Source organism: Channa argus, chromosome 6 (genome assembly GCF_033026475.1).
Source record: "Channa argus isolate prfri chromosome 6, Channa argus male v1.0, whole genome shotgun sequence".
In the NCBI taxonomy this organism is placed as follows: domain Eukaryota; kingdom Metazoa; phylum Chordata; class Actinopteri; order Anabantiformes; family Channidae; genus Channa; species Channa argus.
Genome location: NC_090202.1, coordinates 29058534 through 29076375, shown reverse-complemented (window position 1 = coordinate 29076375; position 17842 = coordinate 29058534). Strand labels below are relative to the sequence as shown.

Here is a 17842-nt window from a genome sequence, read left to right as displayed (position 1 = left end):
CTGTAAAAGCCTTGGGGATTCCTAACCAGATCTTTCTAGGACTGTACATAAAATTACTCACAAATGCCTTGGATTGATTTTGGTGTGTCCCAAGAGAAACTATATATAGCGAGATATAGATATAGAGAAATCAAGGGGACGTTTATTGGCATTCATTTAAATGCACTAACCAAATTAGAAACAAAAGAAGCAAGCTCAAAATCAGTGAAGCCGTCCTCTAAACGTACTGTTCCAGTACATTGTACCAGAGCTTGTATCACATAAATAAAAGTATTCAATTCATTCCAACTTTATTTATATAGCGCCAATTCACAACATGGTCAACTCAAGGCACTTTAAAGAATAAAGTCAAGACTATAAACATATATAGAAAACCCAACAATTCCCCCTTGAACAAGCACTAGGGAACAGTGAAGAGGAAAAAGTCAATTTAACAGAAGAAACCTCCAGTAGAACCAGGCTCAGGGTGGGCAGCCATCTGCTTTAACGGGAAATGGAGAGAAAAAAAGAGCAACAAGAAGCAAAAACAAAACATTGGGCATATTATGAAGAAAACCAGCTAATATCGAGGGGCTAACAGACTTTTTCTCGTCTTTAAATTTACAATGTTTACAACCAGTTTAGTCAATCGATTACCAATAAAAACTAACAAATTTCTTTGCTTTTGGTGATGATTTTGTGGTTTTCTCTGAAACTCACGGTGTTTATTTTGTCCACTAGGGATGGTTTCTGTTCTGTCTTAACAGTAAAAAAGTGTGTCATGCAACACGGACCGCACAGGGGATATTGCGGAAAATAAGTAAGCATTTTCTGATGTTTTTAAAATTTTATTATATTTTTTAATTTTTCTTTCAATGCCACTTAGCTGGCAATACTATCAATGAGCAACTCCTCTGAGTCAGTTATTAAGGCATTAATATATGTACATAGAAATAATGTAAATGTCCATTTTACAGCATTATACTATTTTAATGTTGGCATTTTAGTGCTGCTGTAGAATTTGTTATGTAGTATTATAGTGTTTATTATTATTATTATTCAAAGACAGATACAGTGTCAGAAAGTGAGATTAGTTTACATCAACCCAGTTTGGACCAAATGTTTTTCCTTTGAACAAGAAAATATAGTTTTCTTTTCTGTATATAAAGATTATACGTGGCTGTTGATAAGTGTTTATACGCATGCATTATATTTATGTGTAAATCTACTCTTGATATGTGGAAAAAAGTAATAACATCTGTTTTGGATAGATACCTTACAAGTATTTGTTTTTTTTCCAGTTATGATATTCCAGTTATCACTCGGGTGCTAGGGGCCTCCAGTGGCCAAGGTTTAAAAGAAGAAGAAGCAGAGTTTGAGTTCAGTCAGGAAGGGCAGTGTTGTTTGCTCATCAGTAATTCTTTAATGTTTGTCACCTAACCAATATATTGACCATCAAGTTTGAGATTTTAGTTATAAATATTTCTTCAGATTCTTTGATTGTAGGTAGGTAAATGCTGTTTGTGTGGATTCTTTAGCTGCACTCTTAATGTGTTAACTAGTTGCACAAAACATTCTAATTTCTACTCACTTCTTCCAGTGTGTTAAACCAAAAGGAGAATCATGATAAACTCTACACATGTTTCATATTTTGTACTCTCTGCTTACTTTGAGACTGGGGTTTTAAAATACTTATTTTTCACAATTATATTGTCTTTTTATATTTTAATGATTTGTTCCAATATTCTGCTTATTGTGGTTATATGTACGAACAGAAGTCTACATGAACCTATGTACGTTTTTCTGTGCAGCCTGTTTGTAAATGAACTGCTCTGTAGTACAGCGTTGTTTCCATTCCTTCTAGTTCAGATTCTTTCTGATAGTCACGCAGTTTCTGCTCCATTCTGTTTTCTGCAGGTTTTCTGTGTTTACTCTTATGGAAGTGTGGAATTCACTAATTTAGCCATCATGTCTTATGACAGATACCTTGCTATCTGTTATCCTCTGCAGTATAACACACACATGACATCTACTACGGTTATGTTGCTTATTGCTGTTATCTGGTTGCCTCCTGTTTTTGGAGTTTTTGTCACAATATGTTTGACTGCCTCTTTACAGCTGTGTGGGAACATCATAAATCAAGTGTATTGTGACAACTACTCCATCATAAAACTGGCATGTTCTGATACTAGTGTAAATAACATCTATGAACTCATTGCTGCCTCTCTTACAGTCTGTGCTCCCCTGTCTGTAATTCTCTATACTTACATGAGGATTCTTCAAGTGTGTTTTTCTGGTTCTAAACAGACCAGACAGAAAGCTGTCAGCACCTGCACACCTCACCTCACTTCTCTGCTCAACTTTTCTTTTGGATCTTTCTTTGTTATATTACAGAGCAGATTTGAGATGAGCAGTGTACCTAATATGTTGAGAATATTCCTGTCATTGTATTTTTTTACATGCCAACCGCTCTTGAACCCTGTAATGTACGGTCTAAAAATGTCCAGAATACGCATTGTATGTAAAATGTTACTGTTAGGCTCTGATGGGAGGTTTAGAGTGTCAGTAACCAAGGTGTTTAATTTGAGCAACTACAGAAATCAGTAAATACATGCCTTTGATTACAATAGTGTTTACTGCAAGCTTAACAGTTTTTTATTCAGGGACTATGTAGAAAACATTAATCTACAAAAAGAAGCTGTATTAAATCATATTTACCTATTAGCTTATTTCCATCAGCAGTTCCTATGCAAGTTCTCAGAAACCATAATATATCTAATACAATGAAGACAAATTTACAACATTATACAAAGACGAACTCTATGCATAGAACAAAGCAATAAAAAGATCAACAAGAAATGACAAATTTGAATGACAATTATTCCACGCAGCACAATGCAAAAGGCTATATGCAAATATCTAATGCTGACAGAGATGGATTTCTTAAAATGTTAAAATTTTGAGCATCGCAGAAAAGAAATCAATGAAATAAAACTGCAACCCTAACCCAAACCTTTGAGTGGTAGTGTATCACAATAAAGATACTGTTTATTTTGGTTAATACAGAATCCTATAAAACTCACAAAAAATGGTTTCATACTAGCCTGTGTAAAGAGAAACAATTCATGCACAGTTCTCTTTGCAGGCAGTAAAAGATGATTGAGTTTATTCTTGTTGTAGTTTCATACAGCACTCAAAGTATTCACTTATATGCAGTGTTGCCACGTCTACATTTCATTCTTGGTTTAGCTGCACTTCTCACAAGTTGCCAAGGTTTTGCCCGCTTATCAAGAAATGTATCCACCATGCTGGCGTGTGCACAATGCCCACACTAATGTTTTGTTACCTCACGTTTATTTCAAACTATGCAAGATTAGAGTCATTGATGTTTTATTAGACTTAACTCAGTGGCCCATATGCACACTTTCCTTGATCAATCTCTCAGGTCTTTGGTTTTTGTTAAATGTGTTTTTAAGAAAAGCATTTTAGACATATCATATTTGCTTTACAGGAAAGTGTGACCTTAAATGGGAAAACTGAATGTCTGGTGAAATAAATTGCCTTTGGCTGTGTATTTAGGTGTCAATTGTGACATACCTGCCACTTAGGTGGAAAGAGAGTAGCAACACTTATTCTGAAGTGATGATTATGTAGAGTTTACTCTGAAAAGGCAATGCAAATAGAACTCTGCACTGTGAAAATTGTTTTAAAAGCAACATTATTCTGTTATGAGAAGAATGGGGAGATTATATCATGAAGAAAGATCTCTGCTGTAGCAACTGCACAGAAAATTCAATAATGCAAAAATCTGTTAGAGTGTTGATTTACAAATGAAAATTATTGATTAACATGCACACGTGGGCAATGATGGAGAAACCTGGAGGGGAGTGGTTGGGGGAACGGCCTATATTCCCCTGAGTGGCTCTTTGTTATTGTACTTCTGTGCTAGTCATGGGTTGGTACAGAAGTACCTGGTACAGTTTACCTGGTACCAGAACATCTTGGGCCTCAGGCCATTTGCATGAGTACTTTGGGTCATTGACAGTAGGCCATAGTCCTTTAGACATTCCACCATCACTGCGACGTAATGCTTTAAGTGTTGCGATATGCAAATAAGTGTCCAGAAACAAAAAGAAGAGAGGGAAGAAGGGAGAGGTAAAACAAAGACTGAGGATATGAATATGAACAAAGTAACAGATGCTAACTCACTGCGCTTCCAACATTCCTTCTCTAAAAAGTGCAATTCAATCATAATAAGTTGGATGAGCCTGAGGCTTATGCCAGAAATAAAAGGGATTTCAGATACACACCTTCTGCTGTTCACCATAATGGGTCCTGCAGAAAAAGATTGTGAAAAGTATCTATACATAGGTGGCTTTGCATTCCCAGTTTGTATTTGAGATTTTCCATTAAATCAGACAAAGCTTGAGAGGATCAGTGTCACAATCACCGTGCATCTTCCTGTTTCCTATGCCTAGTGCTGCAGAGCCCCATGTACCAGTCAGGAGGTCAAAGTAGCCAAGTACATTTCTGATCCCTGCCTCAATTCCCCAGTTTTCTCTTCAGCCCTAAAACCTTTTCTTTCTGCCTTAATAAAATACCGTCAAACTCCATCCTTTGTTTTCAGTTTGATTTTATGGGTCCAGTCCCTTAGCCAAACCTTACAATACAATCCCACCAAATGGACCCTGCTGAAACTAACGGCTAAAAGGTTTGGGTTGAAGGTGCCCTATCCCAACATAAGTCTATGTTTGCTGGAATTAGATATAAAATTAATGACACAACAACTAAGTCGTCTGTCTCCTTCTCCAGCACCAGGTCCCTCGGTTTCCCCAGGTCCTAGTTTGGCTTTGCAGGCAGGTGTGAAACCCAGAATTTGCCCACTTGAACAATAATATGGGGACTGTAGAGGTGATCTTACTCGAATCTGACGCTCCTGATGCTTCAGCACATACTTCACTCCGGAGATCGTTGTTAGACAAAAATTGAACATTTATTGTTCTTGCTTCTCAACTTAGTGCCTCTACAGCTACACACAGAACCCTTTTCTTCTACCTTATTGCGATCCACACCTTTCTTGTAGTCAGTTACTCTGCTTCAGTTACTATGTCACATCTACACCCTTCAGTAGCTGAGCTGAACTGCATCTCTCTTTAACAAACCCTTAGCATTGCATTGTTTCCTTGACCACTGGTCAACAAACTTAAAGGCAAACTATCAAAGCTGTATGATGTCACCAATGACATCCTCAGTACACAGACACAAACACACATTACATCAAACAATTACAATACACACAGACGCACATTACATAAAACAAATAACTAAACTGTAGACCCATGGTTGGCTCATACAGGGACCCAAGCAGGTACTGAGCTTTCTTGGTCCAATGCTCTCTGCAATTTGAGCTGCAGCCATCACATCTTATCATCTCTGGTCATTTTTCTGCTTCTTTCTCACTGACTTGTCTCAAAGCAACCATTCAGTTTGTCGGTATGCTATAGATTTACAATAAATACCATCACACCAGACAGCACCTGGAGTGAGTCTGCATTGGATGACATGTTTTATAAAAGACTTTGAAAGAGTCACGACCTCCCCAAGAACCAGAATGATTTGAGTAACCTTCCCACCAGAGTTGTTAGGGGGTTCAGAGAAAGACAGGACAGTCATGCTCCAGTGGCTTCAGCGATAACCTCCCTCCATCCAGCACTGCCAGAACTGTCCAAAGTTTTGAGGAGCTTCTCTCTCCTCTCTCCCCTGCAACTTGGAAGATTGCGTGACCTTTAAAATAAAAAGAACAATGCTTCTGCTTCAGTCTCTGCCTTTATTGCGGTGTCTCTGGCAACAGAGTCCAGACCTGCCTGCTAAAAACTTAATCTCAGTAGTAGTGTGTGTTCTGGGACAGAGAGCATGCCAGCCGGCAAGCTGCCTGTGTCTGACGGAGGCCAAGGATTTATAGGAAGTAGGACACTGGGCCCAGGTGCCCTCAACCACCTTAAATGGCTCCACCGCCAGCTACCTGCAAGGAGAGCATAAACAACTCAAAAGGGCAGACGGCCATCACAGCCTAGAGAACAGCTTGTCAAACCTCAGTCCATCTAGGGATTTAAGAAGTGGGCAAACAAACACCCCAATCCCCCACCTGTTTACCAGGAAGGGGAGAAAGTATGGCTATCTTCAGCCAAATTCTGCTCTGGATCTTTGCCTCAGCCTAACTTTTGTCAGATCTTGAATTTGGACTGGACTTATGATACAGTATACAGAAGATAAAGTGTATTCTGAACTCAACAGTGGGCGCCAACCATCTTGTCTCCTGCTCAGGTTCCCCACCTCTCTCTGCCTCAACTGCCTGCAGAGAAGTTCCTTCTCCAGCCCTTGAACCTTTTCTTAGGTATTCATTAAAATACCTTTAAACTCAGTTGTTTAGTGTAAGTTTCCTTTTCCGGTCCAGTCTCCCAACCAACCCTTACAATCTGCTTAGAAGTGTGGGATTAGGATAAACTGCCTTTATACCTTTATCAAGTTCTACAAATCTAGTAGACACTTACCACTGACCACCAAAATGTCTGAATTACGGTGTGAATATAGGAAGAAAATCTGTTTCAAAACTACTCTGAATAATCATATTTACATTTTCTTATAGATCAAGAAGAGAAAAATTTTACTTCTGGAGTTGTATTTCTAAAAGCAGTTTGACATCCAAGAACAAACCACAAGACCGTATGGCAGTAGCATTTTTAGGTGTAAAGAAATAGAATTTTAGCAACTGAGCTATTTAATCTTAATTGAAAAAAATATTCAATAAATACAAGTAATATGGCAAATTTTAGTTACCACCCATTTAATCAATTTGAATTTCACACTATTTTATTTTTTATTATTTAAAGTACCAACATATTATCAGTTTACGCATTTAGAAAATTAGTAGCAGGGGGTGTTTTGATACTGACGTAAGTCTGCTGCCGTGGCTTCCACAGACTGAAGCTTAAAAAGCTGAGTAAGAGTGTAGAAGCGGAGTTTCTTATAAATAATTCTGGAACAATTCCTTGACTGTAAGTATGCTAAATACTGTTTATTTTGATTCTTTAGCTGTGCTCTGTACATGTAAAAGTAATTGCACACTAAGAAATTTGCAGGAAAATATTTATTATTCTCAATTTTTGGTACGCCGAGTTTTATTATGTTTTGAATCATAACACTCACAATGAACTCTACACATGTTTCATGTTTTGTACTCTCTGCCTACTTCAACACCGGGGTTATAAAATACTTATATTTTATGAGTATTATATTGTTTTATATTGTCATTATTTCTAGTAATGTGTTTCTCATTGTTGTTATATGTATGAACAGAAGTCTACATGAACCTATGTACATTTTTCTGTGCAGCCTGTTTGTAAATGAACTCTTTGGTAGTACAGCATTGTTTCCATTCTTTCTGGTTCAGATTCTTTCTGATATTCACACAGTTTCTGCTCCATTCTGTTTTCTGCAGGTTTTCTGTGTGTATACTTATGGAAGTGTGGAATTTACTAATTTAGCCATCATGTCTTATGACAGATACCTTGCTATCTGTTATCCTCTGCAGTATAACACACACATGACATCTACTAAGGTTACGTTGCTTATTGCTGTTATCTGGTTGCCTCCTGTTTTTGGAGTTTTTGTCACAATGTGTTTGACTGCCTCTTTACAGCTGTGTGGGAACATCATAAATCAAGTGTATTGTGACAACTACTCCATCATAAAACTGGCATGTTCTGATACTAGTGTAAATAACATCTATGAACTCATTGCTGCCTCTCTTACAGTCTGTGCTCCCCTGTCTGTAATTCTCTATACTTACATGAAGATTCTTCAAGTGTGTTTTTCTGGCTCTAAACAGACCAGACAGAAAGCTGTCAGCACCTGCACACCTCACCTCACTTCTCTGCTCAATTTCTCTTTTGGAGTGTCCTTTGAAATATTACAGAGCAGATTTGATATGAGCAATGTACCTAATATGTTACGCATCTTTTTGTCATTGTATTTTCTTACGTGCCAGCCGCTCTTCAACCCTGTAATGTATGGTTTGAAAATGTCCAAAATTCGTACAGTTCTGTTGGAAATTGTCAATCATCTAAGGGATTTGTTCAGTTTGAGTAAAACAAAGACAAAACAATGAGCCCACCAGTAATACTAACATTTCCAACTAATGTAAACTATTAAAAGTTTATGATGCTTATGATAACACCAAGCATTCTTTAGGAAATAATAATAAATAATTATATTAACAATTATATGATCAGATGTATATGTTCAGTTAATGCTGGCATAATTAATTTCTTCAAGTCCCTTTTTTGTCTGTGGTTGTTACAAGACCGTTCCAGTCCTTAATGTTCTGACTGTAGATGAAAGCAGCCTGTGCACGAGAATACTGTCCAATTGCACAGTTTCTTATCTAAGATTAAGGTTTGTTCATAAAGTGTCTGTAGACAAACAATTCATACATATTTTGTCTTGATGAAGAAACATGATGCATATTTACAAGAACACAGCTGTTTTCCCGAGAGCCCCAAACTAAAAATCTCCTCTCCCATCTCTCCAACAGGCCATTTTTGTCCAAAATGAGTCCTAAAAAACGTGTTCTTTGGTAAGTTATTAACATTTTGTAGGTTTATTTTAGTTTTATCCATTACTGTCTATCTGAAAATAACTGGTTGTTCCTAACATTAGCACAAGCCTAATGCTTAAAAACTAGCTTACTAATCTTGCACACAGCTCATTTTAGGATTGTTAAGGTCATTAAGATGTATTAAAATAAAAGCTATTGACACAGAGTGTAGAGATGACAGCAAGTATGACCGGAGGTTTTTGGGGATTTATTGCATCGTGTTTCTATTGCTAACTGTGCCATGCTCTTAACTGGGGTCATGTCTGTTTTGCCTAGATTGCCTAATTTTTTTGCTTAACCCTAACGTCAGCAGCATAACCTGGTTTAAACAGTTATATATAAAGGACTTACTCTGTCTGATATCCAGACAAACAGCAGACAAAGAGAAAGCACATAGAGCTTAAGACAAAAAGAAATCATTGGGAAACAAAATGAAAATTTTTAAAATAGCTTTACGGAAAACATAGTCTTGTTGGTTTAAAATAAAAGTCTTATTTGGTTTTAGCCTATCCTAAATATATTTAGAAATATATTATAAAAATATTACTTAATTCTGTAATTAAAACACTGCTTTTATATTATTAACAATATATGATTAATTTGCCAACTTTCAAGATAATTCTTGAGCTTTCCCTGGTCCAAGAAGAAACGATCTGTGAAACACCTTATCTGAAAAAAAAAAAACTTTTGATTTTACATATTTACAGTGACTTTAGGGTCCCTGTTATTTTGACAAAGAGATTTTTTCCTTATATTAGTTTTCATATCTAAGATGACATAAGATGTCAGGTAAGGGGTGTGAATACTTTCTGAATATATGAACCATCAAAATGTCTTTAAGACTCCATCTTGACTAGATTACTCAAAGATGCCTTACTGTTAATCAACACATCTAAAACAGAGCTGATCAGTCTATCTTTATTTCCACGCTGTGTACCAAAAGCCCATAAGATAGCTGTTATTAAACCTCTACTTGAAAAGCCTTGCTTTCACCTAGGTGTTTTAACCAGTTCGCAGACTGATATCCAGTCTCCTCTTTATTTCTAAAATTCTGTAAAACATAGTTGCAAATCAATTATCTGACCACCGGTGTCAGATTTACAGCACTGGTGAAAGTCAACAATGATCTTGTCTTAGCTTCAGATTAATGACTTAAATGTCCCTATAGTCATGCTGTTCGATCTTGCCACAATGGTGTAGACTCAAGCCTAATCATCCTGACTACATTTCTTCCTTACAAACTTCTGCTTTTCCACAACATGAACAGAAACCATGGAAAAACTGGAAGAAGTAATTTTGAAATAACTTCAGAAAAGAACAAAAGCAACTACATATGTAGATATGGATAGTTATGGACAGGCTCAGCAAGTTTTATTCCCAAAACTTACCACTCTTATTGTTGTGTTTGAAGCTTCTGCTGAGATCATTCTATACTTCCCCACCAGCAAAACATGGGATTGCATCTTGCAAATATCTTTAATTTCTGACAATGTTCACAATCGATATTCTGAATGAAAGTAATTTAAAAGAGGGAACCATTTTGCATTGGCATACATGTAGTTCCATGCACACAAAAGTTAGTTTTGGAGTTTCACAGGGCACAACACTTCCCACTTCCAACTGTGTGCCTTAGGCAACATTATTAGGACACACTATAAATGTCTATTGCCATGCAGATGACACCCATCTATATTTATCTATGAAACAAACAGATGAAACAAATCAATTAGTTAAACTTCAAACATGCACAAGAAATTAAAACCCTGGATGTCTTATCTTTCATGTGTATCATAATTATCTGTTATGATACACATGTTTATTAACACCACTTGTTGCAAACCTGGACATGTAATGGTGAAGGAGGCAATCTGCTGTTGGGACACTGAAATGCTAGCTGTAAGTCTCCAGCTGTACTACTTGCCCTGGCAGTTCTCACATGCCATCTTTACCTGTGTTAACATTCCTCCACAACTGGACACACAGATGGTGTGTTATGTCATCCACGCTACCATAGCAGTGCTGCATAAACAACAGCCTGATGCTTTCTTTGCTATTGCTTGTGATATCAACCATGTTACACTAAACTCTACTCTCCCTACCTTCCATCTGTTTGTTTACTGTGCCACCAGGAAGAACAGAATTATTGATCTCCTGTTTGCTAATGTGAGGGATGCATACTGTGCCACCCCCCTTCTACCGCAGAGGAAATCTGATAATCTGGTTCTTCAGTACAAATCACTAGTGCTAAGACAACACACAACCACACGCTTCTTCAGGGTCTGTTCCCCTTAGGCAGAGAGGCTCTGGGAGACTTCTTTGAGAAAACTGACTAAGGTGTGTTGCAAGATTCATTTGGGGAGGGCATTGACAGAGTCACCCACTGCAACAGTGATTACCTGAACTTTTGCATGGACATTGTAGCTACCTTGTGGGGAGACCACAGTATCTCAACTGAAGGATTAGACCTCTGGGACTGTGGTCAGCAGCATGGGGAAACCACAGGGGACTTTCTTCTGTACTGTTCACCCTGTACACTTTGGAATTAAGCTACCATTCCAAGTTATGCCACATCCAGAAATTCTCTAATTACACTGCAATTGCAGAGTGTATGGATGGACAGGATGGGGAATACAGGAGCCTGGTTTAAGAGTTTGTGGCATGGTGCAGATCTAACCATCTGCAGCTGGACAAAGGCAATTCTGGTCAACAGTCTATGCTCCAGTGTCTTTATTCCTTTACACTTACATGAGGATTCTTCAAGTGTGTTTTTCTGGATCTGAACAGACCAGACAGAAAGCTGTCAGCACCTGCACACCTCACCTCACTTCCTTGCTCAATTTTTCTTTTGGTTTCAAATATTACAGAACAGATTTGATATGAGCAGTGAATAAAATATGCTGCAGATATTTGTGTCATTGTACTTTATTACATGGCAGTTGCTTTTCAACCCTGTAATGTATGGTCTGAATATGTCAAAAATACACATCACATGTAGTCTAATTCTATTAATAAGTGTAGATTTTTGTGATGGAAAATCAAGTATGATTAAATGATTGTCACAGTCCTATACCCGTGTTTAGTTGTCTAGCTTTATTTCCTGTTTTTGGCTTTTATTTTGTTGCTCTTCCAGTGTCTCTTCCTGTGAGTCTGTTTGGTGTCTTTACCTTCCTCGTTTTGTCCTGATTTGTTTCACCTGTTCCCCAGTCCTTTTATACCCTGCTTTCCTCACTGTTCTCGGCCACTTTGTTGTATATGTGTGTAGGTACCGTTTGTTTCTATGCTGCATGAGTTTATCCGCCCCCTGTTGGTTTCATCCTGCTTCTCATGTTAGTTTTTCCTTTTTAGTTCTGTTCATTAGTCCCTGTTAATTTATCCTCTTACCTGTGTTTTGGAATTAGTTATGGCCTTGTCTGGTCCCTGGGTGTACCCTACTTTGTGTCTAACTTGTATGTGTGCACCCAGTTTTTTTGAATAGCCGTCCTGTCTGTCATTCACCCTACTCGTGTATAGCCTGTCGTTTTTTACCTTTTGTTCTTCAAGTTATTTCCCTCCTTGTGGAGTGATTTTTAGTTGTGTTAAGCCTTACTGTTTCTTTATAAATAAATACCCTTTTCTTTATACCTCCTCTTGCCGTCTCCTTACTTGGGTCCTTGCAAAATTACTTATACTAACCGAAACATTGCGAACTGGCCACAAAAGAAGCCAAAGACGTGCAAGAGTTGTTTTTTTTTTCTCCCTTCCCCCATGGATGCCACAGAGGCCTTTATGCAATTTTCAGGGTACTGCCCTGAGTTAGAAAACCCACCTTCTATTCAAGACGAGTTCAGTGGTTCTCACCTCGCCATCCTTTCTGGGCCTTTGGGCACCAGACGTAAGACCAAACCACAGACCAAACCTCAGTCCCTGAACCAACCACAGGCTCCTGCTCCTCATGCCTCCTCTGCTGTTGCAGTGCCAAGTTCTTTATACGTTCCTGTGCCAACGTCTGTTCCTGTGTCTGCCGTCCCATCTGCAGCACAACCGGGGGCTGCCAAGCAGCGTAGTCCTCCCCTTCGGTAGACCAATTCCCCCTTGCCACAGGATCAGGCATTAACCTCTGAACAATGCAAACAGCTCCCAGTGATCGTGGACCTGCTGACTTACCTCTGGGACTCCTGTGAAGAGTGAGTGAAGACAAGAGGATCTGATGGTTCACAGTGTCAAAGGCTGACGATAGATCAAGTAGAATTAAGAAAGAAGACTGACCTGTGGCTTTTGCAGCTCAAAGATATTCCACAACAGTCAGAACTGCCGTTTTTGTGGAGTGACCCCTCTTGAAGCCAGACTGGTTGACATCGAGGAAGTTGTCCTTGGAACGGAAGTCTGAGAGTTAGTTGAAGACTGGTCATTCCATTGTCTTGGCCAGAAAAGGAAGGAGGGAGACAGGTCGGTAGTTCTCCACTACAGAGGGATCAAGAGAAGGCTTCTTGAGCAGTGGGGTAATCTGGGCCTGCTTGAAAGAGGTTGGAAAAGTCCCTGTTGTGAGAGATGTGTTAATGACTTGTGTAATAGCAGGCATTAGAGCGGGTGCAACTGTTTGAAGAAGAGTGTAGGGGTTCGGATCCAGAGAGCAGGTGGTTGTATGGTTAGAAATGAGGAGGGTGGATACGTCATCCTCAGTCAGAATTGCAAATTATGAGGGCAATGCAGTGTTGGAAGAAGTTAGATGGATGTCATCATCTGGAGGAGAGAACTGTGAGCTGATGGCTGTCACCTTATTGGTATTGAAGTAGGCAAAGTCGTCAGCAGTGAGAGAGGTAGATGGCGGAGGTGAAGGAGGGTAGATGAGTGATTTGAAAGTGGAGAACGGCTTTATGGTGTCCGAGGTGTTGCTGAGCTTCTCCTGGTAATCAATCTTTGCCCTGGTGACACTGTGAGAAAAAGATCCAAGCAGATCCTGATACTCTGCAAAGGCACCTCCTCTCAGCACTCCTGAGCGTGGTGCGTTGTTCATGGATCCAGTCAGTGAGCCACGGATTAGAAGCTGAGGGACGAGTGGGTCTCGAAGACATGGGACAGAAACAATCCAGACATGATGAAAGTGTATTGCAGAGGCTGTCTGTGGGTGCATCTGCATCAAGGATGGACAGGTCCTGTGTTGGGGGCAGAGTTGCGGAGACCAGCGAGGAGAATCGATCCAGGTTGAGAGACCTGAGGTTACGCCGGAACGTTACAAGTGTGGTGGAAGAATGTCAAGGTCTAGGGATGAAGACTGTGAGTTGAATGAAGAAATGATCCAATGCATGCAGAGGAGTGACCAAGATGTTGTCTGTGGTGTATACCTACACAATGACCACACTGAATAAGAGGGCTTCTTTGGATCATCTTATATGTGTAAATATTGTTGGAGGCCATATGAGACACCTTTTCGCCACAATTGTAGACATTTATGTAATGTGTAATTTACAGAGTGTTGCTGCTCTTGTGCCACGGTGCAGTGCACAGACTGTAACTGTATCTATAGGTCTAGTCAGTGCTATCAAAAACACAAACAGGACGCCATACACAACACACTCCCATGTGATAAACTAAAATAATGTAGGAATTGTGGGAAGCTATACACCATCTCAAAAAAGAAACGGGGACATTTTTGTCAGGCAGCTAAATGTGCACCCCGTCAGGAAGAGCTGAGTGGAGACAACCCGCATAGCTGCTTTAAACAGACTATTAAAAAAACTAGTCTCAGAACACTTACATCATTCATGACTTTGAAACTACAGTGCATCCAGAAATTATTCCGAGCACTTAACTTTTTCCACATACTGTTATGTTACCACCTTATTTGAAAATGAATTCAAGTTATAATTTCATCAAAATTCTACAAACAATACCCCATAATGACAATGTGAAAGAAGTTTGTTTCAAATCTTTGCAAATTTATTAAAAATAAAAAAGGAAAAAAATCACATGTATTCACTGCCTTTGCTTATTGCACCAATTACAGTTTCAAGTCTTTTTGAGACACCTGCTGAGCACACCTCTTTTTAGGCAGGTTCCATTCTTCTTGTTCTTTGCAGTACCTATCAAGCCCATCAGGTTGGATGAGGAGCGTTGGTCTGCAGCAATCTTCAGGTCTCTCCATCATTTCAGGATGTTCAATCGGGTTCAAGTCTGGGCTCTGGCTGGGCCACTAAAGGACATTCACATAGATGTGATATCATATGCCTCCTTGATGATGTAGTCGTGCTTGTAACTTCTCTTCTTCACTTCATCCAGTACATTGTAATTCAAATCGATACATTTAAATAATTTACAGATAACACCTTCTGTTACCCCTCAAAGTTTAGGGTTATCAGGCCTATAATCATCAGTTATTTCAGAATAAACATGTTCTAATACATAGTCAAAAAAATCTCTGAAGAGATGGCTGCGGATTGTCTAAGCAACCCTTTGGCTTACTGTTTGGTGGAGATGAGCAAATGATAACTGATAGGAGAAGTTTTCACCACTGTATGTCATTAACTCTTCCTTCTCTGTCTCCCTCTCTCTGTCCCTTTCTGCAGGTGTCCCCGGCTTTGGAGCTATGGGTTTTCCAGTGTGCAGCTACCCGGTCCTACCAACCTGCCCCAAGTTTTGTTGTTGCTCTACTTCTTTTCTCTCTTTACTTTCCACTCACCCCAACCGGTCAAGGCAGATCGCAGCTCCCTTAACCTGGTTCTGCTGGAGGTTTCTTTTATTAAAGGGGTGAGTTTTTCCTCTCCACTGTTGCCTAGGACTTGTTCAAGGGAGAATTGTTGAGTTTTCTCTATACGTCTTTATATTCTTGACTTTATTCTGTAAAGTGCCTTGAGATTACTTTGTTGTGAATTGGCGCTATATGAATAAAGTTGAGTTGAATTGAGCTGAGTTGAGTTGAGAAGTGAATCTTCAAGCAATCCAGGAGGAAGACAGACACGGTCTGGAAACAGAGTTTGAGATAGCTGGAACAGAAGAGACAAGAGGGCTGCACCCATGTAGCAACGCCTGGATGAACCAAGAAGATAGAGAGTCTTGGGACAAGTGTCCAGGGTTCTAAAATTGGTTACTGAGTAGTAGATACAAAGAGCAGGGCAGATATTTGGGAAATAGTGAACAGTTACAGGATCCAACATCCAATGTCCAAAATCCAAGATCCTCAATGATCCTCCATGATCTATTAATCAGTCACACAATCACAATCCAAACGTCTAGTATCCAAGAATCCAATTTCATGAAACCAACATTCAATATAAACAATCTGAAATCTAGATATTAAATACTAGTGATTAAATTAAGAATCAAGAAATCCGATATGAAAAACCTAGACTTACATAGGCGAGAGACAGGTGGGGATTGGGGAACTGAGGCTGTGTAACAAGCAGGTCAGGCCAGCAGGCAGGTCAGAACTGGTAGATCCGTCAGAATCAACTAACAGGCGGAAGAGTTAAATACACATTGGCTGCACATCGGAGGGCTTTGCTTCTCTTCTTCTTCTTGATGTTTTATGTCCGTTGGCAAACAACAAATAAGTGCATTACTGCCACCAACTGGAATGGACTGAGGAACAGAATTCTAACATTTACATTATTAAAAAAATGATATTATATATTCCTAATCAAATTAATCTAAGAAATTGAAATAGATGCATATAAAAATCCTCTGCTGAATCTTTTAATCAAAATATCTGTAAGATGTAACTTTGGCAGAGGTACTAAGGGAGAGCAGGGAATATAGAGTTAGGAAACAGGTGAAACTGACAATGAGATGGAAGTCTTCCAGGAAATGGAGAGACTAGAAGTAGTAAGTAACAAGAGAAGGTGTGTAGATCAAGATGCCGCTGGAAACCAGAAGTCAAGGGGGAAGGGTGAAATTAAAAACTGACTAAGCTTTAGTAAAGTATCATTTGTTAAACCTTTATGCAGTTAGTCTTAAGTGAAAATCTCAATTGAAATCATTAAAACCATAGAAAAACTGATTTTCATTGCAGTGGTAACAGGTGTATTTACATGTTTTGAACAGGCCTGCAACCAGGAAATGGCACAATCTGTGGGCACAAAATTAATAAAACAGAGCTTTAATGCTTCAAAAATCAGAATTACAAAAAAGACAGATTTAATTCAACTTTATTTATTGTAGCGCCAAATCACAACAAAGTCATCTCAGGGCACTTTACAGAATAAAGTCAAGATTATAAAGATGTATAGAGGGAACCCAACAATTCCCCCTGGAGCAAAGCCATAGGCAACAGCGGAGAGGAAAAAGTCCCTTTAACAGAGGAAACCTTCAGCAGAACCAGGCTCAGGGTGGACGGCCATCTGCCTTGACCGGTTGGGGTGAGTGGAAAGTGAAGAAAGAAAAGAACAGAGCAACAAAAAGCAACAACGAAACATTGGGCAGGTTGGTAGGACTAGTAGCTGCACGCTGGAAGACACACAGCTTCAAAGCTGGGAACACCTGCAGAAAGGGAGAGAGAGAGGGGGACAGAGAAGGACAAAGACAAGTACGGGAGAAAACACACAGAGTTAATGTCATACAGTGGTGACAATTGTGGAGTGAGAGGAGAGGAGAGATGGTTAAGAAGAGGAAAGGAGCTAAGTGAATTCCCCAGCACTCTAACCTTATGGCAGCATGACTATAACTAACTATATGCTTTATTAAAGAGGAAGGTTTTAAGCCTAGACAGAAAAGTAGAGAGGGTGTCAGCTTCCTGAATCTGAACTGGGAGCTGGTTCCACAGGAGAGGAGCTTGATAGCTAAAGGCTCTACCTCCCATTCTACCTTTGGAAATTCTGGGAACCACAAGTAGGCCTGCATTCTGAGATTGAAGTGGTCTACTGCGATGATATGCTGCTATGAGATCTTCTATATATATGATGGAGCCTGACCAATCAGAGCTTTATATGTAAGAAGCAGGGTTTTTAATTCTATTCAAAATTTAATGGGAAGCCAATGGAGAGAAACTAGTGAAGGTGAAATATGATCTCTCTTGCTAGTTCCAGTCAGCACTCTTGCTGCAGCATTTTGGATTAATTGCAGGCTCTTTAGGGAGTTACTGGGGCATCCTGAAAGTAGGGAATTACAGTAGTCCAACCTAGAAGTAACAAATGCATGGACCAGTTTTTCGGCATCACTTTGAGACAGTATGCTCCTAATTTTGGCAATGTTCCGTAGGTGGAAGAAGGCTGTTCTAGAGATTTGTTTTATATGTGA

The 17842-nt window shown here is 39.3% G+C and overlaps 2 protein-coding genes across 2 annotated transcripts; both read left to right on the top strand.

Annotated features, from left to right (window-relative positions):
- Positions 1–1578: 1578 nt before the first annotated feature.
- Positions 1579–2586, top strand: LOC137129305 (olfactory receptor 11A1-like). The gene has a single exon (XM_067508284.1). It carries the CDS (start codon positions 1603–1605, stop codon positions 2584–2586), a length of 984 nt encoding a protein of 327 aa, XP_067364385.1. The 5' UTR covers positions 1579–1602.
- A 4600-nt stretch (positions 2587–7186) lies between these two features.
- Positions 7187–8146, top strand: LOC137129304 (olfactory receptor 4B13-like). The gene has a single exon (XM_067508283.1). The coding sequence runs from the start codon at positions 7187–7189 to the stop codon at positions 8144–8146; it is 960 nt and encodes a 319-aa protein (XP_067364384.1).
- Positions 8147–17842: the final 9696 nt, after the last annotated feature.

What these genes read in the sequence shown, in the direction of transcription:
- LOC137129305 (XM_067508284.1), top strand. Translation starts at nt 1,603, where the DNA reads ATGATAAACTCTACACATGTTTCATATTTTGTACTCTCTGCTTACTTT.
- LOC137129304 (XM_067508283.1), top strand. Translation starts at nt 7,187, where the DNA reads ATGAACTCTACACATGTTTCATGTTTTGTACTCTCTGCCTACTTCAAC.